General features: G+C 53.6%; 9 protein-coding genes across 9 annotated transcripts; 4 read left to right on the forward strand and 5 right to left on the reverse strand.

Moving 5' to 3' along the window:
- Nucleotides 1-813: 813 nt before the first annotated feature.
- J4E78_006134 (uncharacterized protein) lies at nucleotides 814-3,462 on the reverse strand (the record flags this gene model as incomplete). The annotated part of the gene is made up of 5 exons (XM_049366748.1): nucleotides 814-895; nucleotides 969-1,866; nucleotides 1,937-2,573; nucleotides 2,662-3,220; nucleotides 3,458-3,462. 5 exons carry the CDS (start codon nucleotides 3,460-3,462, stop codon nucleotides 814-816), a joined length of 2,181 nt encoding a protein of 726 aa, XP_049221454.1.
- A 238-nt stretch (nucleotides 3,463-3,700) lies between these two features.
- On the reverse strand, nucleotides 3,701-7,465 carry J4E78_006135 (uncharacterized protein; the record flags this gene model as incomplete). The annotated part of the gene is made up of 3 exons (XM_049366749.1): nucleotides 3,701-5,928; nucleotides 6,212-6,962; nucleotides 7,058-7,465. The coding sequence occupies 3 exons, from the start codon at nucleotides 7,463-7,465 to the stop codon at nucleotides 3,701-3,703; spliced, it is 3,387 nt and encodes a 1,128-aa protein (XP_049221455.1).
- Nucleotides 7,466-7,685: 220 nt separating this feature from the next.
- J4E78_006136 (uncharacterized protein) lies at nucleotides 7,686-9,601 on the reverse strand (the record flags this gene model as incomplete). Its single annotated transcript, XM_049366750.1, has 3 exons — nucleotides 7,686-8,784; nucleotides 8,837-9,125; nucleotides 9,187-9,601. The coding sequence occupies 3 exons, from the start codon at nucleotides 9,599-9,601 to the stop codon at nucleotides 7,686-7,688; spliced, it is 1,803 nt and encodes a 600-aa protein (XP_049221456.1).
- A 251-nt stretch (nucleotides 9,602-9,852) lies between these two features.
- Nucleotides 9,853-11,756, forward strand: J4E78_006137 (uncharacterized protein; the record flags this gene model as incomplete). Its single annotated transcript, XM_049366751.1, has 5 exons — nucleotides 9,853-9,879; nucleotides 10,233-10,251; nucleotides 10,310-10,466; nucleotides 10,514-11,492; nucleotides 11,544-11,756. 5 exons carry the CDS (start codon nucleotides 9,853-9,855, stop codon nucleotides 11,754-11,756), a joined length of 1,395 nt encoding a protein of 464 aa, XP_049221457.1.
- A 490-nt stretch (nucleotides 11,757-12,246) lies between these two features.
- J4E78_006138 (uncharacterized protein) lies at nucleotides 12,247-15,216 on the forward strand (the record flags this gene model as incomplete). The annotated part of the gene is made up of 2 exons (XM_049366752.1): nucleotides 12,247-12,822; nucleotides 12,868-15,216. 2 exons carry the CDS (start codon nucleotides 12,247-12,249, stop codon nucleotides 15,214-15,216), a joined length of 2,925 nt encoding a protein of 974 aa, XP_049221458.1.
- A 167-nt stretch (nucleotides 15,217-15,383) lies between these two features.
- On the reverse strand, nucleotides 15,384-16,365 carry J4E78_006139 (uncharacterized protein; the record flags this gene model as incomplete). The annotated part of the gene is made up of 2 exons (XM_049366753.1): nucleotides 15,384-16,275; nucleotides 16,331-16,365. 2 exons carry the CDS (start codon nucleotides 16,363-16,365, stop codon nucleotides 15,384-15,386), a joined length of 927 nt encoding a protein of 308 aa, XP_049221459.1.
- A 585-nt stretch (nucleotides 16,366-16,950) lies between these two features.
- On the reverse strand, nucleotides 16,951-17,912 carry J4E78_006140 (uncharacterized protein; the record flags this gene model as incomplete). The annotated part of the gene is made up of 2 exons (XM_049366754.1): nucleotides 16,951-17,439; nucleotides 17,487-17,912. The coding sequence occupies 2 exons, from the start codon at nucleotides 17,910-17,912 to the stop codon at nucleotides 16,951-16,953; spliced, it is 915 nt and encodes a 304-aa protein (XP_049221460.1).
- A 176-nt stretch (nucleotides 17,913-18,088) lies between these two features.
- On the forward strand, nucleotides 18,089-19,376 carry J4E78_006141 (uncharacterized protein; the record flags this gene model as incomplete). The annotated part of the gene is made up of 6 exons (XM_049366755.1): nucleotides 18,089-18,614; nucleotides 18,718-18,800; nucleotides 18,851-18,869; nucleotides 18,917-18,951; nucleotides 19,138-19,167; nucleotides 19,230-19,376. The coding sequence occupies 6 exons, from the start codon at nucleotides 18,089-18,091 to the stop codon at nucleotides 19,374-19,376; spliced, it is 840 nt and encodes a 279-aa protein (XP_049221461.1).
- A 421-nt stretch (nucleotides 19,377-19,797) lies between these two features.
- J4E78_006142 (uncharacterized protein) lies at nucleotides 19,798-21,164 on the forward strand (the record flags this gene model as incomplete). Its single annotated transcript, XM_049366756.1, has 4 exons — nucleotides 19,798-19,803; nucleotides 19,925-20,116; nucleotides 20,656-20,796; nucleotides 21,045-21,164. 4 exons carry the CDS (start codon nucleotides 19,798-19,800, stop codon nucleotides 21,162-21,164), a joined length of 459 nt encoding a protein of 152 aa, XP_049221462.1.
- Nucleotides 21,165-22,179: the final 1,015 nt, after the last annotated feature.

The following is a 22,179-nucleotide window of genomic DNA, read 5'->3' on the forward strand; positions in this document are numbered from 1 at the left end:
GTGTACAGGTGAGAAGGGAGGAGCGAGGTGGCCGGCTTTTACGTGAGGGCTGGCTTGGCGCGGCGATGGCTCGGATCAAGGCGCTAAACCTCGGACGCGTCTCGGATGAGCTGCTGTTCGCGCTAATGGACCCTGAGGGGCGGGAGCACCCGACGCTAGCCCATCTGAGCGCGTTTGAGCGCGCTCAACCGCGACTTTCGTTTTAACATGACGCCCATGAGGCCACTTTCGCCCTTTCCCAGCCACCCTATACACAGATGGGGTAAGCCTTGAGGCAGTTTCCTGCCGGAAATCCGCAACCACGCCACTCGACGCGTCTGAGTTTTGCTACCGCGTACATTCCGTGTCACGCCTCTTGCGATGTTTATTATATAACAATGTTGTCCATGAGAGGTGTTCCTTTCTCATTTGATGTTCCGCTATGATTATACCGCCACCTGTTTACTGTTGTTTCTGAGTATCCTTGCGCGTCGTGCGCCCACATGTGCAAGATGCCTTCTACACCTGCGCGCTGCATCACTCTCAAGCTGCTGCTGCCGCCTTCTGCCTCAACATCGCAGATGCAAAGCCCTTAGTATCGTGCATATCACCGCCAACTATTTGCATATAGATGAATCCGTGCCTAATCAGCGTTAGATGTGTGTATGCATTATCTTGTGGTATATCACGCGGTGAGCTTACGAAGCTATGCACTCTCGTTGCAGTGCGCGATTTCATACATTCTATGCAAGATATGATATGACTACGCATAGATCCGCGGCTACCACATGCCAGCGCCCATTAAACTTGTCCGACCACTTTCATCCACATCCGTTACCGCGAAGCTTCCAACTCCCTGATCCTTTGCTCAATGTCCGGAACAGCTCTGAGCTGCAGATCGATGTCTTCCTTCTCACTACCAAAATGTTAGCGCGCATTCTCGCATACTCCAAAAAGCTCACAAACACCCCAAATGGAAAGGAACTCACTCTTCAAGTACCGCCCTCCTCTCCGCATCCAGCCCTCCAAAGTAGAATCCACCTTGGCCGTCAAACTGCAAAATCCTAGTATGGTACCTCCAAAGACTTCTCCGATGACTGACCGTCATGAGCGTTATACCCAGTCTCTTCGCTTCCTCATACATCACCCTTTCTACCTCCAGTGTAACAGAGCTCGTGCATTCGTCCAAGATAGCGTACCGGGGTTTATGATAGAAAAGCCGCGCCATGGCGACGCGTTGCTGGAGACCACCGGAGAGCACGTCTTCCCATTGAGCTTCAGCGTCGAAGCCGCCGGGGCGATCAATGAGAGATTCTAGGTTCAGGGTCTCGAGGATCGAAAGGATGTCATTGTCGGTAATGGATTTGGAGTGCATGTCGTGTAGCGAGTCTGGGTAGATGATTTGTTGACGCAGTGTTCCGCGCGAGAGGTATGGACGTTGCGGGATGTAGAAGATGTCTTCGAATGGTGGCTTCCGTACTTTGCCGCCGTATACGGGCCATAGGCCGCCTAGGATGCGGAACAGACTGCTTTTTCCGCAGCCGTTGGGTCCCACGATGAGGAGATGGTCTCCTGGCTTCACGCTGAAGGAGAGCTTGCGCACGAGTACATCGCCGTTTGGAGATACTATAGGCACGTCAATGAACTCTATATCGGTGCCTTCGGTTACGGTGCCGCGACCGCGTAGAACGGATGCGTTCTCCTCGGTGTCGGCAGAAGAAACGAGCTTCTTCTCAAAATGACCAGCTTGTATGTCGTCGATTACGTCGAGAAGGGTTGACACGCGTGAAGTGTAGCCGGCGAGCTCGGTGATCTCCTTGTACGAGAACATGACGCGACCGAAAGCGTCGCTAGACATGAGGAGCATTCGCCGGTTGGTCACGAAGCCTGTTATGGTGACACTTGTCAGTAATCGTCCCAGTAAGTGAAACAAGGACAGCGGGTTTTGAGTACTCACTCTCCGTCCGGTCTCCCATAGTCATGCCGCCTGTGCCTGGAACCTTGAAGAACACTGGCACACTGCATAGCAGCAATCCCAGCGCACCCCAGAAGTACTTTATCACAAAGTCCTCCATGACTCCGTGGTAGAATCTTCTCCTCAATATGCGATTGACATGCTTGATCAGCGTGAAGTATCCCTTATCCAAGGTATCCTTCTCCGCCTCATGTCCCGCATACAGTGCCACCTCCTCGCTCCAATCGATCAACCTGGAGTGCTGAAACCTGAATTCTCCCTCTAACCTCGCTTCATCCGCTACGTATTTGCCAAAAGGTGGGGTAAGTGCCCTCATGACGTTGGCCGAGATCTGAACCAGCAAGCTCATGAAGAACAGCCCTTCGCCACCGACGCTGCGCGAGAGCGAGTAGTTGTAGATTATGATGTCTAGGACAGGTTTTGCGAGATTTGAGTAAAGTTCGGCGAGCGAATTGGAGAACTTGGATACATCGACGGTTATGAGTTGGTCGGCGTTTGCGATGCGATCGTCGAGGGCAGAAAGCGTGTAGAAGGTCATCTGTGAGAGGTATTTGGAGTGGATGTGATTCGTGAGGCGCGTGCGATATTGGAGGGAGAGTTTGCACTGGTGGTACGAGAGCTGGGTCTGTTAGCATGTCTTCGGTTCCCCGTGGGCGACTGCAGCCTCGCCGTCTCGCTCTCTGGTGGTGGGATAGGAAGTGACATACCATACTGTTCGTGAAAGTCGCTGGTACGGCCACCGCCATCCACCAGACCAGTCCCAGGAGGAATTCCCTCCCTTTCCCTCTGACAAGCGCACTAACCAGTCTTCCGTCCAACTCCGCGACGTACAAACTGATCATCGTCCTCAACACCAAAAACACACTGTGTCCGATCAAGAGCCTGAACTCTTTGCTCTTCCACCCAGGTATACATATCTTCAAAAGCCTCAGCAGATTCTTGAAGAACTCCCTGTTCAGCTCTACCTTCTTCCTCCCCGTTGCTTCACCCTCGCCTGCTGTTGTCTTGTCCGCTGTCTTGGAGGCACGCCGTATGGAAGCGGCCTTCTGCTCGGCAATGGCATTGCGTATGCGGTTTATGAGAGCGACGAAGAGGGTGAGGTAGACGGCGCGTGATATGCGTGTTCGGTGCTGGAGGTACAGGCGTGTGAGGTCGTTGACTATGGCTTTGGCAGACGCGCTGGTGAGGCGATGGGAAGAGAGCGGTTTCGAAAAGACAGCCATGGCTATCGTGGACGAGGCATTGGTCTTATGCGAGAGGTCGACGCTGTGCGGAGAGCGTGGCGTAGCGGGTTGTGGTGCTCAGTACATACGCAGTGGTGTGGAACGCGTAGTCTCGTAGTTTAGCTGGTCACATGTGCCGTTGCGACAGGCTTCCAGAGTGCAGTATCGCGCGTGCCGGCTGTGATGTTTGGTAGATCAGCACGTCGCAGAAGGTGTCGCCGTGCAAGCCTCACCTGCGACATGTGAACGAATGCCTCGGCTTCCCCACAAAACGACTAACCGCATCGGGACTTAAGCTGGGGAAAGCTTTCACATGAACGAATGGAGCACATGCAATTACAATGATGGACTAGATTTTGCAGCTCATCCTGTATGCTAGGAAACAAAAAATCGGCTTTGGTGACCTGTTCTTCAAAGATAGAGCCTTCATTGAATGAGACCTGATGATCCGCAATTTCTCTAGCTAATGTACAAAACCCTTTATTCGAAAGCCCTTTGCAAACCTTGCATTATTCCTAGAGCACTACTTCGTATCCTTGAAATCACCCGTATGCTTCTTCGCTGTCTTCTCCGCTCCATACTCTGGAGCCACCTTTCCCGGTAGACCCTTGACGAATCCACCGATGTCGAGACCCTTCATCTTCTGCTGCGTGACTTGCATCCAGCTTTGCTCTTGCTTCTTCTTGACCACCTGCTCCATCTCCACCTTCTCCTTCTCTTCGTCACCTTCTCCCTTGCTACCTTCATTCTTCGCTCTCTCCTCCTCTTCCTTCTTCTTTTCCTTTGCTAGATCAGCCTCAGCACGCTCTACTTCTTCGATGTCAACGTCTTCGAAGCCGATCTTGCGAAGTATGGAACCTGTGATGAAGCGGTATTGGAGGTGACCGTCCACAATGTCGCTGACGTCAACGTTCTGAACGCCGTGTACGCCGACGACGGGTTGCAGACCTGCGACGCCAAGTTGCATAGAGGATGTGCGGTAGAGGAAGCCAAGGATGTAATCCGACTTGGAGAAGACGTTGACACAACGTCCACTCACTACTGAGCGGATGCGCCGCCAATCGGCGACATCGGAAGGGCATGGAGCGCCGACGAGGACGACGTTCTCAACAAGTCCAAAAGCTTTGCGCTCGGCCAGCTTCTCAAGGCAGGAAAAGATCAGGCGTGCGCCGAGAGAGTAGCCAACAAGAGTCACTGGTCGTTCGCCTTGTACTTTGTTGATCAATGCATCTGCGAGGACCTCACCAGCCTTCTCGGCGCGATATTTGGCTTTCGAAAATGGGTTGTCCAGCAAAGTCGCAATCTTCAGCAAGCCCAGTGGCCACATTGCAGCCGTCATCGCAGCGAAGACAGTCTGCTCGATGATCTTCTTCTTTGCGTAACCCCAAGCAGCACTAGTGACGAATGTTTCGAGACTATGTCCGAGCTTGAGAAGTGCTTCAAGCTCCCAACGGAGTGCGAAGCCCTCTGTCCCCGTACTGATATATCTCCACGGCTTTGATACTTCTTCAGGATCGCGCAGCCAGCCAGAGACAGCGATAGCGACGCGGAGACGACGAGACTCATTGTCTTGTTTCCTCGGATCCTGAGTACGGTGGATTGGGATGAACGCGAAGTCTTCGACTTGTCGGGCGTAATCGTCCATGGCTCGTCCAGTCATCTTCGCACCATACGCACCAAACAGCCCGCCAACAAGAACGGAAGAACCAGCAAGAGTACCCAGATACCCTGCGGCTGCAGTAGCACCCAGACCAATCCCACCCATAACACTTCCAACGCCCGCCGCAAGAAGCGGTGCAGCAAGCCCACCGGTCACACCGATTAATGCGGCACCAGCAACACCAGCAAGGCCAACCTTCCATCTACGAGCATTCTGCGATTTCTCGGCCGCTTCCTTCGTCTCGGCATCAGCATTCAGTTGCTGAGACGCTGCCTCTAGAAGCCCCTGGGCAACCGTCTCTTCATCTTTCTTCAGGACGGCTCTACTCAGCCCGAGAGAACTTGTGAGGTAGAGATTCAGGACGCGAGAATGTGCCGAGTAGTGCTCCAGACTCAGAAGTATAAGCACTAGCGAATGTAGTATGAGTGCTCGCTTGCTCTCCTCCAACTGAGTGAGGCCGTTGGGAACAGGTGGATACAGTTCGTTGAACATTTTGTCTTCATCTTCATCCTTCTCGTCCAGCTTCTTAATACTCTTCAAACTCGTCTCGGATTTCTTCGTGATTTGTTTGACTTCCTTGCCTTCGACTTGTCGTGTCTGCTCTTTGGCTTTTTCTTTCGAGTTGACTACCTCGCCGATTCTGCTGATGACACTACCTCGCCAGCCGTCGAAGTACTTCAACATCTCCTGCTTCAGCTCTTGCACTTCAGGCTGTGCGAGCTCTTTCCTCGCATCTTCTTCACGTGCCTGCCTCTCTTTCTTGATCTTATCTTCCTTGGCAACATCGACATCGTCGAGGTTGGAGGGCGCGTCTTGCAGTATTTCTTCCTCTGATTTGGCGGTCTTTGAGTCGATTGGAAATTCCTCCGCGGTATAGGTATCGACCAGGGACTGTCGCATAGATGCTGTGATAGTTGCGATCAAGAAGGTCAGATCCGCGCATTGGTCTGCATCGAGAAGCGTGGTGAGCGATGTTTCGTCCTTGTCCTCAGACTTGGAATGACCCAAGGAGGTCAACTTAGACGCCCAACCCGACATGTTTAAGGGAAACCAGGCTTTGAAGTTGGTGTTGTGGTTGTGCAGTGGTACACCTACATGAACTCAGCAGGGTAAGGTGTCGCTGCTTGAGTATGACGTATAGTGGGGCAGGAACTGCGAACGGTCCAGTGTCACACTAACGTCGAAGATCAGCCGAACTTCCGCTGTCCGAACTAGAGTTCCCTTGCATTACAGGCTGCTCTATGTGACCTAGGTAGACATCACCTGACAGAGAAGAGCATGATGCTCATGCGCAGCAACACAGTGAATCTCATACACACTCACATATAACGTTCATTGTCCACGAGTTTCCAATGTAATTACCATCTTACGAACCTACTCTACCGGTAGGTATCGGCGGCGCATTCCTTCCTCCCACTGGAAAGTTCCTCGCACTCAAAAATACGCCCTTGACAGCCCTGATATCGTTCTTCAGCACCTCAATTTGATCATTCTGTGCAGTGCCACTCTGACCAGACCAGTTGTAGGTCGCTCCATAGCGGCCCATGCCAGGGTAGTATTGGTTTTGGTAGTCCATCTCGGTCAGATATGAAGTCAAATCTGACACCTTCGTCCGCAACCCATCCCTTGATTTGCCGTCGTTGGTACGGTTCGTGTCGAGCTCTTCAAGATGTGATTTTATGATCTTGAGGCGGTTTTCGTGCGCTGTTACGGTTGGGTGTGGGTCTGTAGAGGTAGACGGTCGGCGGGAGAGGTTGGGTGTGGTTTGGGTGCCGTAGTCGCGATGGTAAAGCTCGGTAGGATCTGAGTCTGCCTCTGAGACATCATCTGCAGCATCTGTGACTGCCTTTACTTTGCTAGCAGGATCCACGGATACAGCCTTCTCCAGTCTTGAGTTCAGCTCCTTCAACTGTTCGTGCGTATGCGATGCGAAATCTTGTCTTGATTCGGCGAGGGTGTGTGTCATGGGCGCAATGATCCACCTTGAAAGCCCGTATATGCTCGCTATCAAGCCTCCCGTTACGTATGCGGTTGTTACGAGGCGCTGAGTGGTTATGAGTGGTGGTGGCTTTTCGGTGTTCGCGAGGAACTCTGGGTAGGTGACGATTGGGGGTATTTCGCGGGGCTGAATGATGACTTCGCGAGGCTGCGATGTGACTTCGGGTGCCACAGTCGACTTTGGCGGTGTCTGTACGCGTCAGTGTCTTTCTTCTGTGATACTGTCGATGGCCTAGGCTTCAAGCGCTTCAAACGTCGGGTTCCTGCACTCACTTCTGACCACGCCCGTTCTCCAACTGCTTCGAGCTCTGCGTTTGTGCTCTCTTGTGGCTCTTGACCTAGCAGAGTCTCGATGTCCTCAGGGCTCACACCCTTTGATTGTAGGAACGCGACCTTCTTCTCTCGCGGCGCATCGCGGATTGTGTCATCCTCGAGAAAACGCGACGCTTGATCTAGTAATTCCGAGCTTTCTGATGGTTGCTCTTCTTTATCCTCTTTCTCAACGTCGTCTTCGGTTGGTGTCGGGGCTTCGACAGCGTGTTGCGCGCGTGCTTCTTCGGGCTCGGCTGACGCTGCAGCGTTATCGGCGGAGGCACGTTGCCATTCGGGTATCGCGGGCTTATTGGCCATGTTATATAAATTGTAAGATCGCTCTGAAGTGGTATGAGATGTTGCGGACGCGAGATGAAGGCAGGGGCGGTATTGAGCGTGATGATGGGTCGCCCGGGAAAGATGGCTGGACCGAGGCAAGAGCCCCAGATCCCGCCTTTCCTCTTTAGTCACGCAATGGGCATCGGCATCTTTCGAACACTCGAACCATCTCTTGATCTGCTATCGTATATTTACATTTCTAGAAACCCGTCTCAGTGTTTCCCTCGCCCATACTCTTGCTGCCCGAGCTGCCACTCTGGATCGCTCCCAAAATGCCATCAATGTAGCCTGCGCCAGACCATTTCTGGTGTGTGAGCACATCGCAACCCAGCTCCTTCTCCCTTGCTTGTACCAGCTTGACGTACGCAAGCATACCCTCATCCTTGAACGCCCTGCTTAATTCGCAGGTAATCGTGGCAGTCGAGTGTACTCCGGCAAGCGAGATGAGCTGGAAGACGAATCCGTGTTTCGCCAGATCCCAGACAAATGACTTGAGCGCTTCTTCGGAGAACCCTTGACCCATCCAGTTGAAGCTGGGAGAGAGGTTGTATACGAACTTCTTGTCAGGGTGAACCGCACGAATCTCGCCGGCGAACTTGGCTGCTTCTTGCACGTTCGGGTCGCCCGTCTCGACCCAGAGAAGATCTGCGTATGGAGCGTATTCCTTACCGCGCTTGGTTGCGGCAGCGACGCCGGCTTTGTAGTGGTAGAAGCCTTCACGTGTACGGGGAATATCCCAATTGAAATACACGGGCGTTTTGGTGTACTTCTCTGCGACTTTCCGGCGCTTGAGAAGAGAGTAGTCCGGGTTCTGCTTCGTCTCATTGAGGTATGAATCGATGGTTGATTGAGATGCACTCTCTTTCTCGAGGTGCTGGACCACGGCCTCGTCGAAGGTTACGAGCTTGTGTTTCTTCACCCACGCTGCCTCGTATTGGTCGATCTCCTTGCCTGGTGCGCCAGCTGCCTCCATGTTCTGCAGTGTTTCGGCCAGGGGCTCGGTGTCTTCTGTGACGCCCTTGATGAACTCGTGATCTCGCACATCGACCGCACTAGAGATGAGCTTGCCGCTTTCCGAATCAGTGCGCGCAATGACAAGGTTCTCGCAACCCATCATGTCCCACTGAAATCGTGCGGCTACCAGGCGGTTGATGTGGTCACCGACTGGTACGAGGACCTTGCCTGCAAGATGCCCGCATTTCTTTCCGCCGTGGAGTTGATCTTCGAAATGAACGCCTGCGGCTCCGTTCTCAGCGAACAGCTTCGCCAGCTTGATAACTGCAGAGAGACCTCCGTGACTGTTACATGTTAGCTTCTTGGTAATGTGCTTTCCAAATCGTATAGACGTACCCAGTGTCACCATCAGCAATGATTGGCCTCATGTAGTCCAGGTAAGGTGTCTTTGCCCTCTCCTCTGCACTCATCTTCCTCCTTGCATCCCAGTTCTTGCGGTCGTGTAATTGCTGAGCCTTGAACAGCCGCTGGACTTGGTTCGGTACGGTATTATACGGGTAGTCGCCAAAATCGGCGGAGACTTCGTTCGTGGAGGTCAAGACGGAGGAGCATGCCCATCCGGAAACGTAGAGGACTTCTTGGTTCGCAGCTTGTTGGGACATTTGGATGGGGTCAATTGCGCCCACTGGAGTTTGAAAACACATGATCAGCCATTGTACTATCTATGCAGGCTAGGATAAACGCACTGGTGTGTACTGGCTCGCCCTTGGCTGCCCTCTCTTCAAGAAGGTTGAATAGCTTCCGTGCCATCAGCGAGCTAGGATATGACTGCTGAAGCGCTCCCCGCTTGCTCACGACATCCTCCGCAGAGTATGGGCGCTTGATGCCCTTGTACCGCGGTGACGCCCACCAGTCCTTAACGGCTTGTACCTGCTCCTCGAAGAGCGCATCCTCTGCCTGGCCCGCTTTCGAAGCTTCGGGGAGCAGCTGGAATGAATCGCCAGGGAGCGCTGACGATACGGGAGGGTCTACACTCTTGAGTGCCGAGCTCGACATGCGAATTGCCGTGGTGGAGAGTGGGCGTAGAAGTTGTGGTGTTCGGCTCGCTATCCTCGACGATCGGCTCTGGCGCGCGATGGAGCGCGACACTGTGCGTAGCATTGTGAAGGTGTACGCGTGGATGAGACTCCAGCCAGCAGAATCTCTCTGTGTACCTTAGTAGACTGGTGGCGTGGAGTCAGTTGGTAATCAGGCACGGAAAAGTATCCGTACGTCGGAGGGAATCAGGTGACGACGTTTGCCACAGACGCCTTTTTCAATTTTGACCCAATTGTTCTTCGCGCAGGCAGATAGCGATGGGTCGCATGAAAATGTGCGTCCGGCGTCGTGTTTGCGGTAACGTTTCTCCAGGGATGCGCGTGGCCGACGTCACTACCGAGGTATGTAGCCCACGTCTAGCCGTCCAGCTGCCCCTCGGTCCATCATTCGACGCTGCACTCGCATCAACGGACCACGCGTGCCTGGCGCATCGTAGCTGCATTACCGAGAGTTGCCGTCAACATTTCTCTGCTAGTTGCTCGTGAAGTTTGTAACGCTATCATCGTGTTCTTGTGTTCTGCATTCCGTGTGTTGAAGAGTGATACTCTCCCATCCCCCGCATCTACCCCACGTAAAGCTAGCTATGGCATTGAGTGCACGATCAGCTTCCCGAGCTCTACGGGCCGCCAAGGTGAGCTTCCGAAGTTATGCGACGGCATATACAAGACATTGAGAGCTGACAAACGCTTTACAGGCGCGTCCTTTTGTTTCTGGTATGCCATTGGGTCACCCACTTCAACCGTCATCGTCCTAACGCGTTGATCGCTGCAGTCCAAGCATGTAGCTACTCTTCCTCCTCAGAGCCGGATCTCAAAGAGACATTCAAAAAGGTTCTGCCTGCGAAGCGCGAGCTCCTGAAGAAGGTCAAGGCACACGCCGACAAGAAGCTCGGCGATGTCAAGGTTGAGAATGCGCTCGGTGGCATGAGGTACGAGCCCAGAATAAACCTAGATGCGCTTTCTGACACTATGAAAGGGGTCTCAAGGCCATGGTTTGGGAAGGCTCAGTTCTTGACGCGAACGAGGGCATCAGATTCCACGGCAAGACCATCAAAGACTGCCAAAAGGAGCTGCCCAAGGGTACTTCCGGCACTGAGATGCTTCCTGAGGCCATGTTCTGGTTGCTCCTCACAGGCGAAGTGCCATCAGTATCACAAACTCGCGCACTCTCGCGGGAGCTCGCCGAGAAGGGCCAGATCCCCAAGTTTGTCGAGAAGATGCTGGACGACTTCCCCAAAGATCTCCACCCGATGACACAGTTCGCATGCGCCGTCTCAGCACTGAACTACGAGTCCAAGTTCGCGAAAGCCTACGAGAAGGGTATCAACAAGGCCGATTACTGGGAGCCTACCTTCGACGACTGCATCAGCCTGCTCGCCAAACTGCCTACCATCGCCGCGAAGATCTACCAGAACGCATACCGTGGCGGAGGCGCTCTCCCGAACGAGATCGACCTGAACCAAGATTGGTCGTACAACTTCGCTGCCATGTTGGGCAAGCCAGGCAAGGAGAACGAGGGCTTCCAAGACCTTCTCCGGTTGTACCTTGCTCTGCACGGTGACCACGAGGGTGGTAACGTCTCGGCGCACGCAACACACTTGGTCGGATCTGCGCTCAGCGATCCTTTCCTGAGCTACAGTGCTGGTCTTCAAGGCCTCGCCGGACCCCTGCACGGTTTGGCTGCGCAAGAGGTGCTGCGTTTCATCCTCGACATGCAGAAGGTCGTTGGTGAGAAATTCACCGAGAAGGATGTAAATGAGTTCCTCTGGAGCGTTCTCAAGTCTGGGCGTGTTATTCCTGGTTACGGACACGCCGTGCTCAGGAAGCCCGACCCGCGATTCGAAGCACTCATGGACTTTGCCAACGCACGACCCGAGATTGCGGCAGACCCTGTTTACCAGCTGGTTAAGAAGAACTCTGAGGTTGCGCCGGATGTCCTCAAGGAGCACGGAAAGGTGAGATGGAATGTCCTGATCAACTCAGATCATTGCTGACTTGTTACGTAGACCAAGAACCCCTTTCCGAACGTTGACTCGTCGTCCGGTGTTCTCTTCCACCACTTCGGCTTCAAGGAGACGCTCTACTACACAGCGACCTTCGGTGTCAGCCGTGGTCTGGGCCCGCTCGCACAGCTGATTTGGGACAGGGCACTGGGTCTTCCCATCGAGCGCCCCAAGTCGATCAACCTGCAGGGCATATTGGACCAGGTCGGCGCATAAGCGTCGAAGGTCATAGGCTTGTTGGAGAGGATGTGAAGTTAGAATCACGAACCCAATGGTTGGGAAATGTAGCCATGAATTCAAACATGTATGCAAACAATGTCAGCGTGGTTTGGTGAAGGGTGGATGATGCGCAACCAGAAGGCCCGCCTGGATGCAAGCGCGGGCGGGAGTCGACCCACCCGTGGACGAGATCGGCACCTAGTCAGGGACGAGACGCCATCGCGCGCAAGCCAGCCCGGTGAAACATTCGCCTTGAACCACGACGCTCGCTGTGTACGCCGTGTCTTCTGTCCTACAGCAACACTCTAAGCATTCTCTCTACTCGATCCATCACTCCCTCGTGATTGCCGGATTATTGCATTCAATGCTAGCCTCAACATCATAGAGCTTCACGCTCGCGCCGTCATCGATAGCCTAGCCGTTTGCGCCGCGAACGACACAACACCGCCCACCTCTTCCTTTAAAGCAGGCCTCGGCGCCGACCAAAATGCCGCCCTACGAAGCCCACGAAATGCGCCGTGGCAAGTACGCCAAGCTCGACAACCCCGTCGACGACGATGTCGAGACGCCGACGCGCTTCTCCTCCGAATCCAACGGGACGCTAGAAGATCTCGAAGAACACGACCCACTCGCATTCGACAGCAAGATCAGGCGCAAGAAGAGCGCCGGCGATCTCAAGGTCCGGAAGGCGTCCTACAGAGACACCGAGGACGCGGCGCCATTCCCCACACAGCAAAGGAAGTCGCGGTGTGCGCCAGGACGGTGCTGCTGCTGGCTGCTAGTCTTCGTCGCCGCCACCGTCTTGATACTCGCCTCGGGTGGCATATGGGCATACAAGGTCTCGGTGCCTGAGGATGGGCTGAGTCCGCCGTGGTACCCTTCGCCCAAAGGTGGCACCGACAAGGCATGGGAGGACAGCTACAAGAGGGCTGCGGACCTGGTCAAGCAGATGACGCTGCCGGAGAAGGTCAACATCACAACAGGCACAGGCTGGAGCATGGATCTCTGCGTCGGCCAGACTGGGCGCGTGGACAGGCTGAAGTTCCCCAGCTTGTGTTTACAGGTACGTACACCCCGCATGTCTCTAGGACTAAACTAATGTGTTCAGGACGGCCCACTGGGTATTCGATTCGCCGACAACATCACCGCATTCCCTGCCGGTATCACCACCGGCGCGACCTGGTCCAAGGAACTCATGTACCTACGCGGAAAGGCCCACGGCCAAGAAGCACGCCTCAAGGGCGTCAACGTCCTGCTGGGTCCTGCCATGGGTCCTCTCGGGAGAATGCCAGCTGGTGGTCGCGTCTGGGAGGGTTTCGGCTCAGACCCCGTTCTACAGGGCATTGCAGCTGCCCAAACCATCAAGGGCATCCAGGAGGAGGGCGTCATGGCTACCGCGAAGCATTATGTCGCTAACGAACAAGAGCACTTCAGACAAGCATGGGAGTGGGGCCTTCCAAACGCGATATCGAGCAACATCGACGACCGCACACTACATGAGATCTACGCATGGCCCTTCGCCGACTCTGTCAAAGCTGGAGTGACCAGCGTCATGTGTTCGTACAACCAGGTCAATTCAAGCTATGCCTGCCAAAACTCCAAGCTGCTTAACGGTGTCCTGAAGGATGAGCTTGGTTTCCAGGGCTTTATTCAGAGTGACTGGTTAGCACAGCGTTCAGGCGTGGCTAGTGCTCTTGCGGGCTTGGATATGACCATGCCTGGAGATGGCTTGAGATGGGCTAAGGGCAACAGCTTATGGGGCCCTGAGCTCACCCGTGCGGTTCTCAATGGAAGCGTGCCCATCGATCGTGTCGACGACATGGTTACTCGTGTTGTGGCATCTTGGTATCAGGTTGGCCAGGACAAGTGGGAAAATGACGGACCAAACTTCTCTTCGTGGACCAACGACAGGGTCGGCAAGCTTCACGAAGGCAGCCCATCGGACCACGAAACAGGCATCGTAAACCAGTACGTCAACGCACAAGGAGAAGGGAAAGAAGCCCATGGACACCTAGTACGTCGCGTCGCTGCCGAAGGTACCGTCCTGGTGAAGAACGAGGGCAAGATGCTGCCTCTGGACCGAAAGGGCTGGAAGACTGGCGGCAAGGCCAAGACGAAGTTCCGTGTTGGTGTCTTTGGTGAAGATGCACGTCTCCCTCATGAGGGAATCAACCACTGCCCTGATCAGAGCTGCAACGAAGGTACATTGGCCTCGGGATGGGGTTCTGGCGCGGTCAACTTCTCGTATCTAGTGGAGCCCATGTCCGCTATTCGAGACGCGTTCGACAACGAGACTGTTTACGTCACCGATTGGCTAGAAAACAAGCTACCTAGCCAGAAGGAGATTCTCGTCGATCAGGACCTCTGTATTGTCTTCGCCAACGCCGACGCCGGAGAAGGCTACCAGCACTATGAGGGCATTCGTGGTGACAGGAATGACCTTAATCTGCAAAAGGGCGGCGACAAGCTCATTCAGGATGTTGCTAAAGATTGCGGAGAAGGCATGGGCGATGTCGTGGTTGTCATTCACACTGTTGGACCTGTAATCCTGGAGAAGTTCATCGACATCATGAATGTCAGAGCCGTCGTTATCGCCAATCTTCCCGGCACTGAATCTGGTAACGCCATCGTAGACGTACTCTTCGGCGACGTCAACCCATCTGGACGTCTGCCGTACACAATCGCCAAAAAGGAAGACGACTACGGCCCAGGCAGCAAGATCAAGTACCTTCCCACCCCAAAGGATGGTCTGGCGCCTCAACAGGACTTCTCCGAAGGTCTTTACATCGACTACCGCCACTTCGACAAGAAGAACATCGCCCCACGATTCGAGTTTGGCTACGGTCTTTCGTACACCGACTTCAAGCTGTCCTCTCTCCTGATCGAAGAAAAGGGCGCTAAAACGCCTCTTCCCAAGCCTCGACCTGACGGCCTGACTCCACCAAGCTATTCTACCGACCTCCCAGATCCCAAATCTGTACTGTTCCCTGAGGGCTTCAACCAAGTCGAGCGATTCATCTACCCGTGGCTAGATTCCGTAAAGGGCATCAAGAAATCCGACCCGATGACCCCCGCACCACCATCCCCTCTTAGCCAAGCAGGCGGTGGCCCAGGTGGCAACCCCGATCTCTACACCACGCTCCTGACTGTATCGGCGTCCCTAGAAAATGCCGGACCCGTCGACGGCGCATCAGTAGTGCAGCTCTACATCTCCTTCCCACAGAACTACAAGGACCACGAGACGGGCGAGCCCGTCGACTTCCCCGTTCGTGTGTTGCGCGGCTTTGAGAAGATCCACCTTGAGAAGGATGCAGGCAAGCTGGTGCAGTTTGATGTGACGAGAAGGGATCTGAGTTATTGGGATGTCAAGAGGCAGAATTGGGTGCTGCCTAACGGCGAGTTTGGTATTAGTGTGGGTTTCTCAAGCCGAGATCTGCCTTTGGAGGGAAAGTGGTAAACTGGCATGTTCTTGGATAGAAGGGCACTTGGTCTGGTGTTGGGTGTTATATTTTGTTGGTTGCTGATATCCCATATATACAATCTATCTATTGCTGATCTTGCTCACGATGTCAACTACACTGTATCGCTGACCGTGACTACTGGGTTTCGCCTAATTGGATAAGCTCATAGTTCACTCTTTCTCGCGCCATCTTGTCCTTCCATCGGTCTGCGCCCTCTGGCAAACAGAATCGTGCGCCACAGCTTCTTGCCACCGAACTCCATGTAGTTCTTCTCTTTCATCGTAATGACATCCACATCCACGAACCCAGCTTCCGCGAAGAACTGCTTTACGCCATCGATGGTAAAGTGCGGAACCACTATCGAGGCATTCATCTTCTGACGAAACTCAGAGTTGCTCTCGCCAACATCATGCTTCTTCTCAGCATCATGGTGATGATGATGCCCGTGGCGATGCCCATGTCCATGCGACCCAGAACCCTTCTCTTCCCCATGACCATGATGATGTCCATGACCATGAACAGCATGATTCCCCTCGCTCCCCTCAATCATACTCCCATCCTCGCCCGCCAAAAGATCACCTCCCTCCAGAAAATCATTAATAACCAACACACCGCCCGGCCTCAACCTCTCCTTCAACTGCCTTGCCGCAAACACCACATCCTCAAAATGATGGAATCCAAATCCTACAGTCGCGATGTCGAAATCCCAAAACCTCTCCCCGGAAAGAGCTTCAGGATTTGGATCAGACTTGTCGAAAAGGTCGCCGACAACGGCATTGACTACATCTTCGGAAATTCCGGCGTCGCGGGCGCGCGTGTTGTAGGTGGAGACCATGTTGGGCGATACGTCGATGCCCTGGGTGGACGTAACGTAGGGGCCGAAGACGCGGGTCATGAGGCCGGTTCCGCATGCGTAGTCTAGGAGGCGGACTGGTTGAGTGGTGGAGTCTGTGAAGGGTATGCCTACCCATGATAGGTCGGAGCGGAGCGTGGTGGCTACTCGGTCGTTGACGACTTTGAACCACGGTTTGCTGTCGTAGGAGTCGGATATGGCACTGTGATATGTTCAGTATGGTTTTACGTTTCTGGATTTTAAGAGATGTCGCATACTCGAAGTACCGGCGGTTGGCTTCTGCGTAGCTCATCTTGGATGGTGGGTTGGGGTGAGGGGTAGTTTTGGTATTTTGAGAGTGGTGATGTAGTCTTAATGGGTATGTAGGATGTTCGGAAGGTGTAAGAGATAGTAATTGGAAATTCTGGAGAAGATCCAATGTTCCTTTTGTATGTTGAAGATAGCTGTGAAGATGGAAGCAAAGTCGCCGATCTACGTCGGAGACATAAGTACGCTAACCCTCTATTGGTGGAGCATCACCAAAATGGATTGGGAAACACGCAGTACATGGCACTATGTTACCGGATATCACAGCATGCAAAGGAAAAAGTACGACTCCAGAGTTTAGTTTACACACATGCTAACTCGGTGAATCGTTGGATGCACAACCGGCCGGACGTTACTCATTCTACATCTGAGCTATGAAGACTAGTCGTCGGAGACATTGTCGTGTGGCTCCGCAAAGTATAGAAAAGCAACCACTTATCGTGAACTCGTAATTCGCCGTCGCGATAGACAGAATATGACTCATATCCGTCTACGACAGAGTAGAACTCTCGTTGTGTTTAACACAGGCATTCTCGTCGATGCGCATGTGTCTGTGTTGTGCCATGTATCATCAAGAGAATATCCTTTCCATGCTGTCTATGTTCTCCGGTGTTGATGAATTATTGTCTTCTCGAGAGATTTGGGTTTGCAGAGCTTGTTGCCGCGCAAGGCCTTCTTCTCTTTTCCGTCGTTTCCTCGCGTCCGCATCTTCCCAATCTGGCTTGGATCCACTTGTCGCAGTCGGTTCGCACGTCTCCAAGAGGGCCTTGCGAAACCGGCTTATGCGGTCGAAGTTGATGTTGAATCGCTCGTTTGCGATATTTACTAGTGTTCGCAGATACCGCTCGTCTACCAAGGCAACATTGCGGCCATCGCCATATTGATACCCAATGATGGAGTCGAATGAATAACCAGCTGACCGGACAGCCACGATGGGGTTCGACTCTGCTGTCTTCGCTGACCCTAGACTCACGGCGCCACTCTCACGGAACCCGGCAGCTAAGGCAGCAGTGAGGACACCTTGGGCATGATCCATGGATGCACTCAGGACGTGGAGTATCTGTGCCACGTCAGACCATGTCAACGTGCTATGATGACTGAAGATACCATGGGTTCAAATTTAAGATGAATGTACCTGCTGGACACGCTAGGTGTTTCCTCCGTTGCTTCGGCCTTGTCTAAGCCAAACTTTGATATGAGGTCACCTGTTGCTTCGTCTCGCCCAAGTGGCGTGTGTGAGATGAACAGCCAAGCACCCCCACCACCTTTTCCTCCTGGTCCAGCGCGTGAAGTCTCACGTTCAGGCAATTCATCTGGTACTTCATTGTATGATTTGCGTCCTTCCAAAAACACGCTGATGCGCCCCGAACAGCTGCTAGTGGTGACTAGTCCTGGGAGACTGTTGATCTCGCCGATTAAATCTCGGATGGGCGCATCGACGGATCCCTTGGGCGACAGATCATGATACTCGCCATCTGGAGCGTCGAGTTGCTCCAAGATCTTTTGCTTGCGAGCTTCGAAGCGTGTCGGCATGTCAATCGGGCGTGCTTTCTGGCTGGGGTGGAAACGTGACAGCGCGCTGTATTTTCGCGTTCGAGTGCGTCATCGATGGTCTGTGCGCGCGTCATCTTTCAAGCAGCCACGAAGGCACCTGCAATGACAACTGAGTATCACGCCTATCACGTTCTCAAATCGCATCACTCGAAACCATGCCACGTAAAGCCGCTAAAAGCGAGAGTGCACCCAGGAGCACCTCTAAACGTCCTGCGCCGGAGGTTCCAGCACGGCAGTCTAAGAGAGCACGGGCTACCGCAAGGAAGTCTTACGTCGAGCCTGAGAGCGACACGGATAGCGACGGGAACAAACCAAAGACAGACGTCGCATCCGACGGTGACGAGGATGACGTTGTAGCATCTGACTACGAGGAACATAGCGACAAGGATCCATCGTCGGAATCCGAGCACGATGAAACCGCCAGTGACGACGAACCTGAGGGCAAGCGAGCAACTCCTAGAGGGCGCGAAACCAAGAGCCTTGCCATACACAAGAAGGTCGCTGGCGAGAAAGAGCTATGGAAACTCGGTGCGAAGCTCGCACCAGGAACGCAGCTGATCATCAAGAAACCAAAGGCTCGAGATGCAGGCGACACGCCGTACTTGGATCACACAATCCACCCAAATACTATGCTGTTCCTTAAGGACTTGACGGCTAACAACGACCGCCAATGGTTGAAGCGTGAGTGATGGCTTATTACGTTTCGTGTCAAACGGCACGATCGGATCGCTAGCTGACGTCTATATCGTAGTCCATGACCCTGACTTTAGAGTTTCATTCCAAGATTTCACCACTTTTGCGGAGAAGGTATCCGAGAAGATCATCGAGGCAGATGAGACCATCCCAGAGTTGCCTGTCAAAGATGTAGTAAGTGTTTCCGATTGGATTGTCGCAGTACGATTTACTAAAACGTGTAGATCTACCGGATTTACAGAGGTGAGCCCGAAGTATGGTCTCAGCTGGATTATGCTCACAGTAGAAAGACATTCGGTTCTCGAAAGACCCAACCCCCTACAAGGTGAGTCGATACATCGAGCTTCCACGCTAGGGTGGGATCATGCCCTTGAAGCCGTGTCACGAAGTCGAGAGACACAGCATGCTGCCAAATCATCATGGCACTATGGCATATACTCTGCGACCCGACGAATAGCTTCAGCATGATGCCCTTTCATGGCTACATGCAAAGCAGGCTGACCTGATCTAGACTTACTTTTCTGCGGCCTGGTCAAGAACTGTAAGTCACACATGGGTACAAGCTTATGTGAGCCCCACACTGACATTGTATACGACGTGCAGGGACGCAAGGGACCTTACGCACACTACTACATCCAGGTGCAACCCAATGGTGGTAGCTTCGTAGGTATGTTCGATTCTCCTCTCTTCGTCTTCGCGGAGACACTCGAGCCGCGAGCTGTCGTGGAACTCAAGCGCAGTGCGAAGTGACCTCGTGGCCACCGCATTGCTTCTTTCGACTCCATGTGCATGGAGTATGCAAGTGTACCCAATGCTCGTCACCACGACAGCTGCTGCGAGCCTCGGCTCTACAGCGACTCTTGTCGTGTGGTCGACCTTGCGCTCCTGACCATGTGTCGCATTATACGACTGCCGGCTCGGAGACGACAATGCATCGCCATGCGGTGAGATTGACAGATCCGAGTAGCGCTGCACGTTATGGCCATGCGGGGAATATTGACGGTCACCATGCCACACAGTTGGACCCATGTGCCTATGCCTCGTCGGACAGCGTAGGGTAACATCTTGTCTTCTCGGTTGTACCGCGCGGTATCCGGGGAGGTAACGTATCGAACCGTTTAAGGGTTTGGCAGCGTTCAGCGAGGCGTCGTCGGGATGGTACACTCATCTGATGCACGTCAGTGTATATCCATTCTGCCTATGCAAGCGGTACCATAGTCAGCGGCGCGTCAATGGCTCATCGGTATCCTTTCTTACACGAGAATGCGCTGACTTTGAAAGGTGGTGGCTTCTGGCAGCCTGACGCGTCGACTCTAGCCAAACTACGACGCGACATTGATCGCAAACCGCACAAGATCAAGGCCGTACTAACGGACTCTGGTATTCGAGAGGCTTTCCTGGGTGGAGTCAAAGATGACGAGAAGAAGGCTGTGAAGGCTTTCACGAGCTTGTCGATGAATCAGTCGAATGCTCTGAAACGCAACCCAAAGGTATGCAGCATCTGTTCAGTCCATCCCTGGAGACAGCAGGGTATCAGCAGACAGCTCTCGTGTCATAAAGCATGAAATATGCTTGTGAAACACCATGATCACGACGTTTTCTCACAAGCAGAGTCGATTTTTGCAAGGTCTGGTAACGGCTTTGCCGCGATCGGGTACTGTCCGCCGCCTGACACGGTTCAACACCAAAACTAGCACGGAAGCTCCCCGCCTACAAGGATGTATCTCCATGAAACTCTTCCGCTACACCATCTCGCGAACGGCACACGATCACGATGACGTGCAATTAACTTCAGTCTCATACTGGAAGGTTGTGCGTTACAACTGTGTGCCGTCCGGCAAATAGAGTTTCAAGTCGCCCCGCACTCAACAAGTTGAGCTGAGTTGGAGTTGTCATAGCTAGCACCCTTTGAGTAGGCGGGGTTCTCTGCTCGCAGCAGTCTGTCAAAGCCTAGTCGCGGGGATTATGATGAACAAACTTCAAACTTCAAATTCACTGCAGCTGTCCATGTTTGCTGACACCTCTCCAGGGATATGACCATGATCACAAAGATATCGAACTTATGCGGCTCCGCAACTACACCATGGGGCGGAAGCTCGCAGACGATGAGATTGTTGGTTCTGGGGGCTTGGAGCGAGTGGGTGAACTCATTGCCAGTCTGGTACCCTTTGTAAGTCTATCCTTCCCTACTCTTGACATTGACGGCCTCACGTTCCCATTGGACAAGAAAAGATAAGAGCGGCGGCAAGTTGTTAGGGAAGTGCCTGTACGGTGCAAGCGATGGGGTGACTATAGTGCCGGCCAGTAGTGCGTTGGCAATGCAGTCACCCGCCCATCGTAAAATCCTTCAGGTGTGAAGGACGACCACAGCAATCTCCCGGGAGGCGTTGCACACAAGGCCGCTAACAACCGTGGCAGATCACCTATCTGAACAGCATCGCGATGCCCGACGACGACACGTCAGACTCGAGCGAGGACGAAGGAAGCGATGCCGAGCCCGACGATGACAGCAACGCCGCAGAGGATGACGAGGCTTGATGAGAGCAATTTCAACAACGCATGTTCGAGGCACGGTGCTTCGAGCCGAAGTCATTTAGATGCACACATTGGTGGGAGCGTGGAGGAGTGGGCCACGCAAGCGCAAAGACCGCCAATAGACGCTGGTGTAACCCTGCCACGGTGGCGCTGACTGGTTGACACAACCGATGCCATGCAACAGACTAAGTCATCGTGCAGCATTAGCTCCAGCACGAGCGGATAACTGGGATCAACATGCAGCGCTAGTAGGTCACGGGAGCACTTATGCCAAATGCAGTATCCTCGGTCTTATGATGGGCCTTGTTCATTTCGGATCTAGCTTCCTCGTACCCTGGCCCCCTCTTAAAGCTACGCTCAGACGCGGGCCTGCCGTCTTTCTTAGCGGCTTTTCCCTGGCTAAACGAACGAGGGGAGGCAGTGCACAGTGCTCACTCTCCCTCTGTTCGATCACGACGCAGTATAGATGGCTGACCGCATCGATGCCAGATTCTCGCCATGACATTGCAGCAGAGGATTTGCCAGGGTGTGCAGCTATCGCTTCATATAATCGCCAGGCCCCGATCAGCTGGCCTCCCCACTATCCATTTTGGCACAGTGACATGCTGCACACGTTGCGTTAGTCTATACACGGCTACGGCTCGGGGCGCACTCGTTGTCCGTCTGGGATGCATGGGTTTACGCCCTAACGCGTCTGATCGAGGCCAGCTGCATCTCATGACGAAGGCTTCAGCGAATCTTTACCGGCGCCGTGAGTAGCTGGCGGTTAGTTGCTGCATCGCTCAGCGTCATGCACTCATAAGAAGCGGAAAGTTGAGCGGCTTACGCTGTTGGGCTGCGCTTGACGTGGTGTAAGCATGACACCAGCATCTCCAACGCCAAACCTTCAGAATTCCAATGCGAGCTGTGGTCCTTCTACGGCGCGATTTTGCATCGCACAGTGCATTCCAGTTGAATAACGAGGCTTTGAGGAGCTTCAGAATGCCTTCAAAAGGCGGTGTGGTTATAAGGCAACTCG

The sequence above is a fragment of the Alternaria triticimaculans genome (genome assembly GCF_023758025.1).
Source record: "Alternaria triticimaculans strain BMP 0046 chromosome Unknown scaffold_8, whole genome shotgun sequence".
Taxonomy (NCBI): domain Eukaryota; kingdom Fungi; phylum Ascomycota; class Dothideomycetes; order Pleosporales; family Pleosporaceae; genus Alternaria; species Alternaria triticimaculans.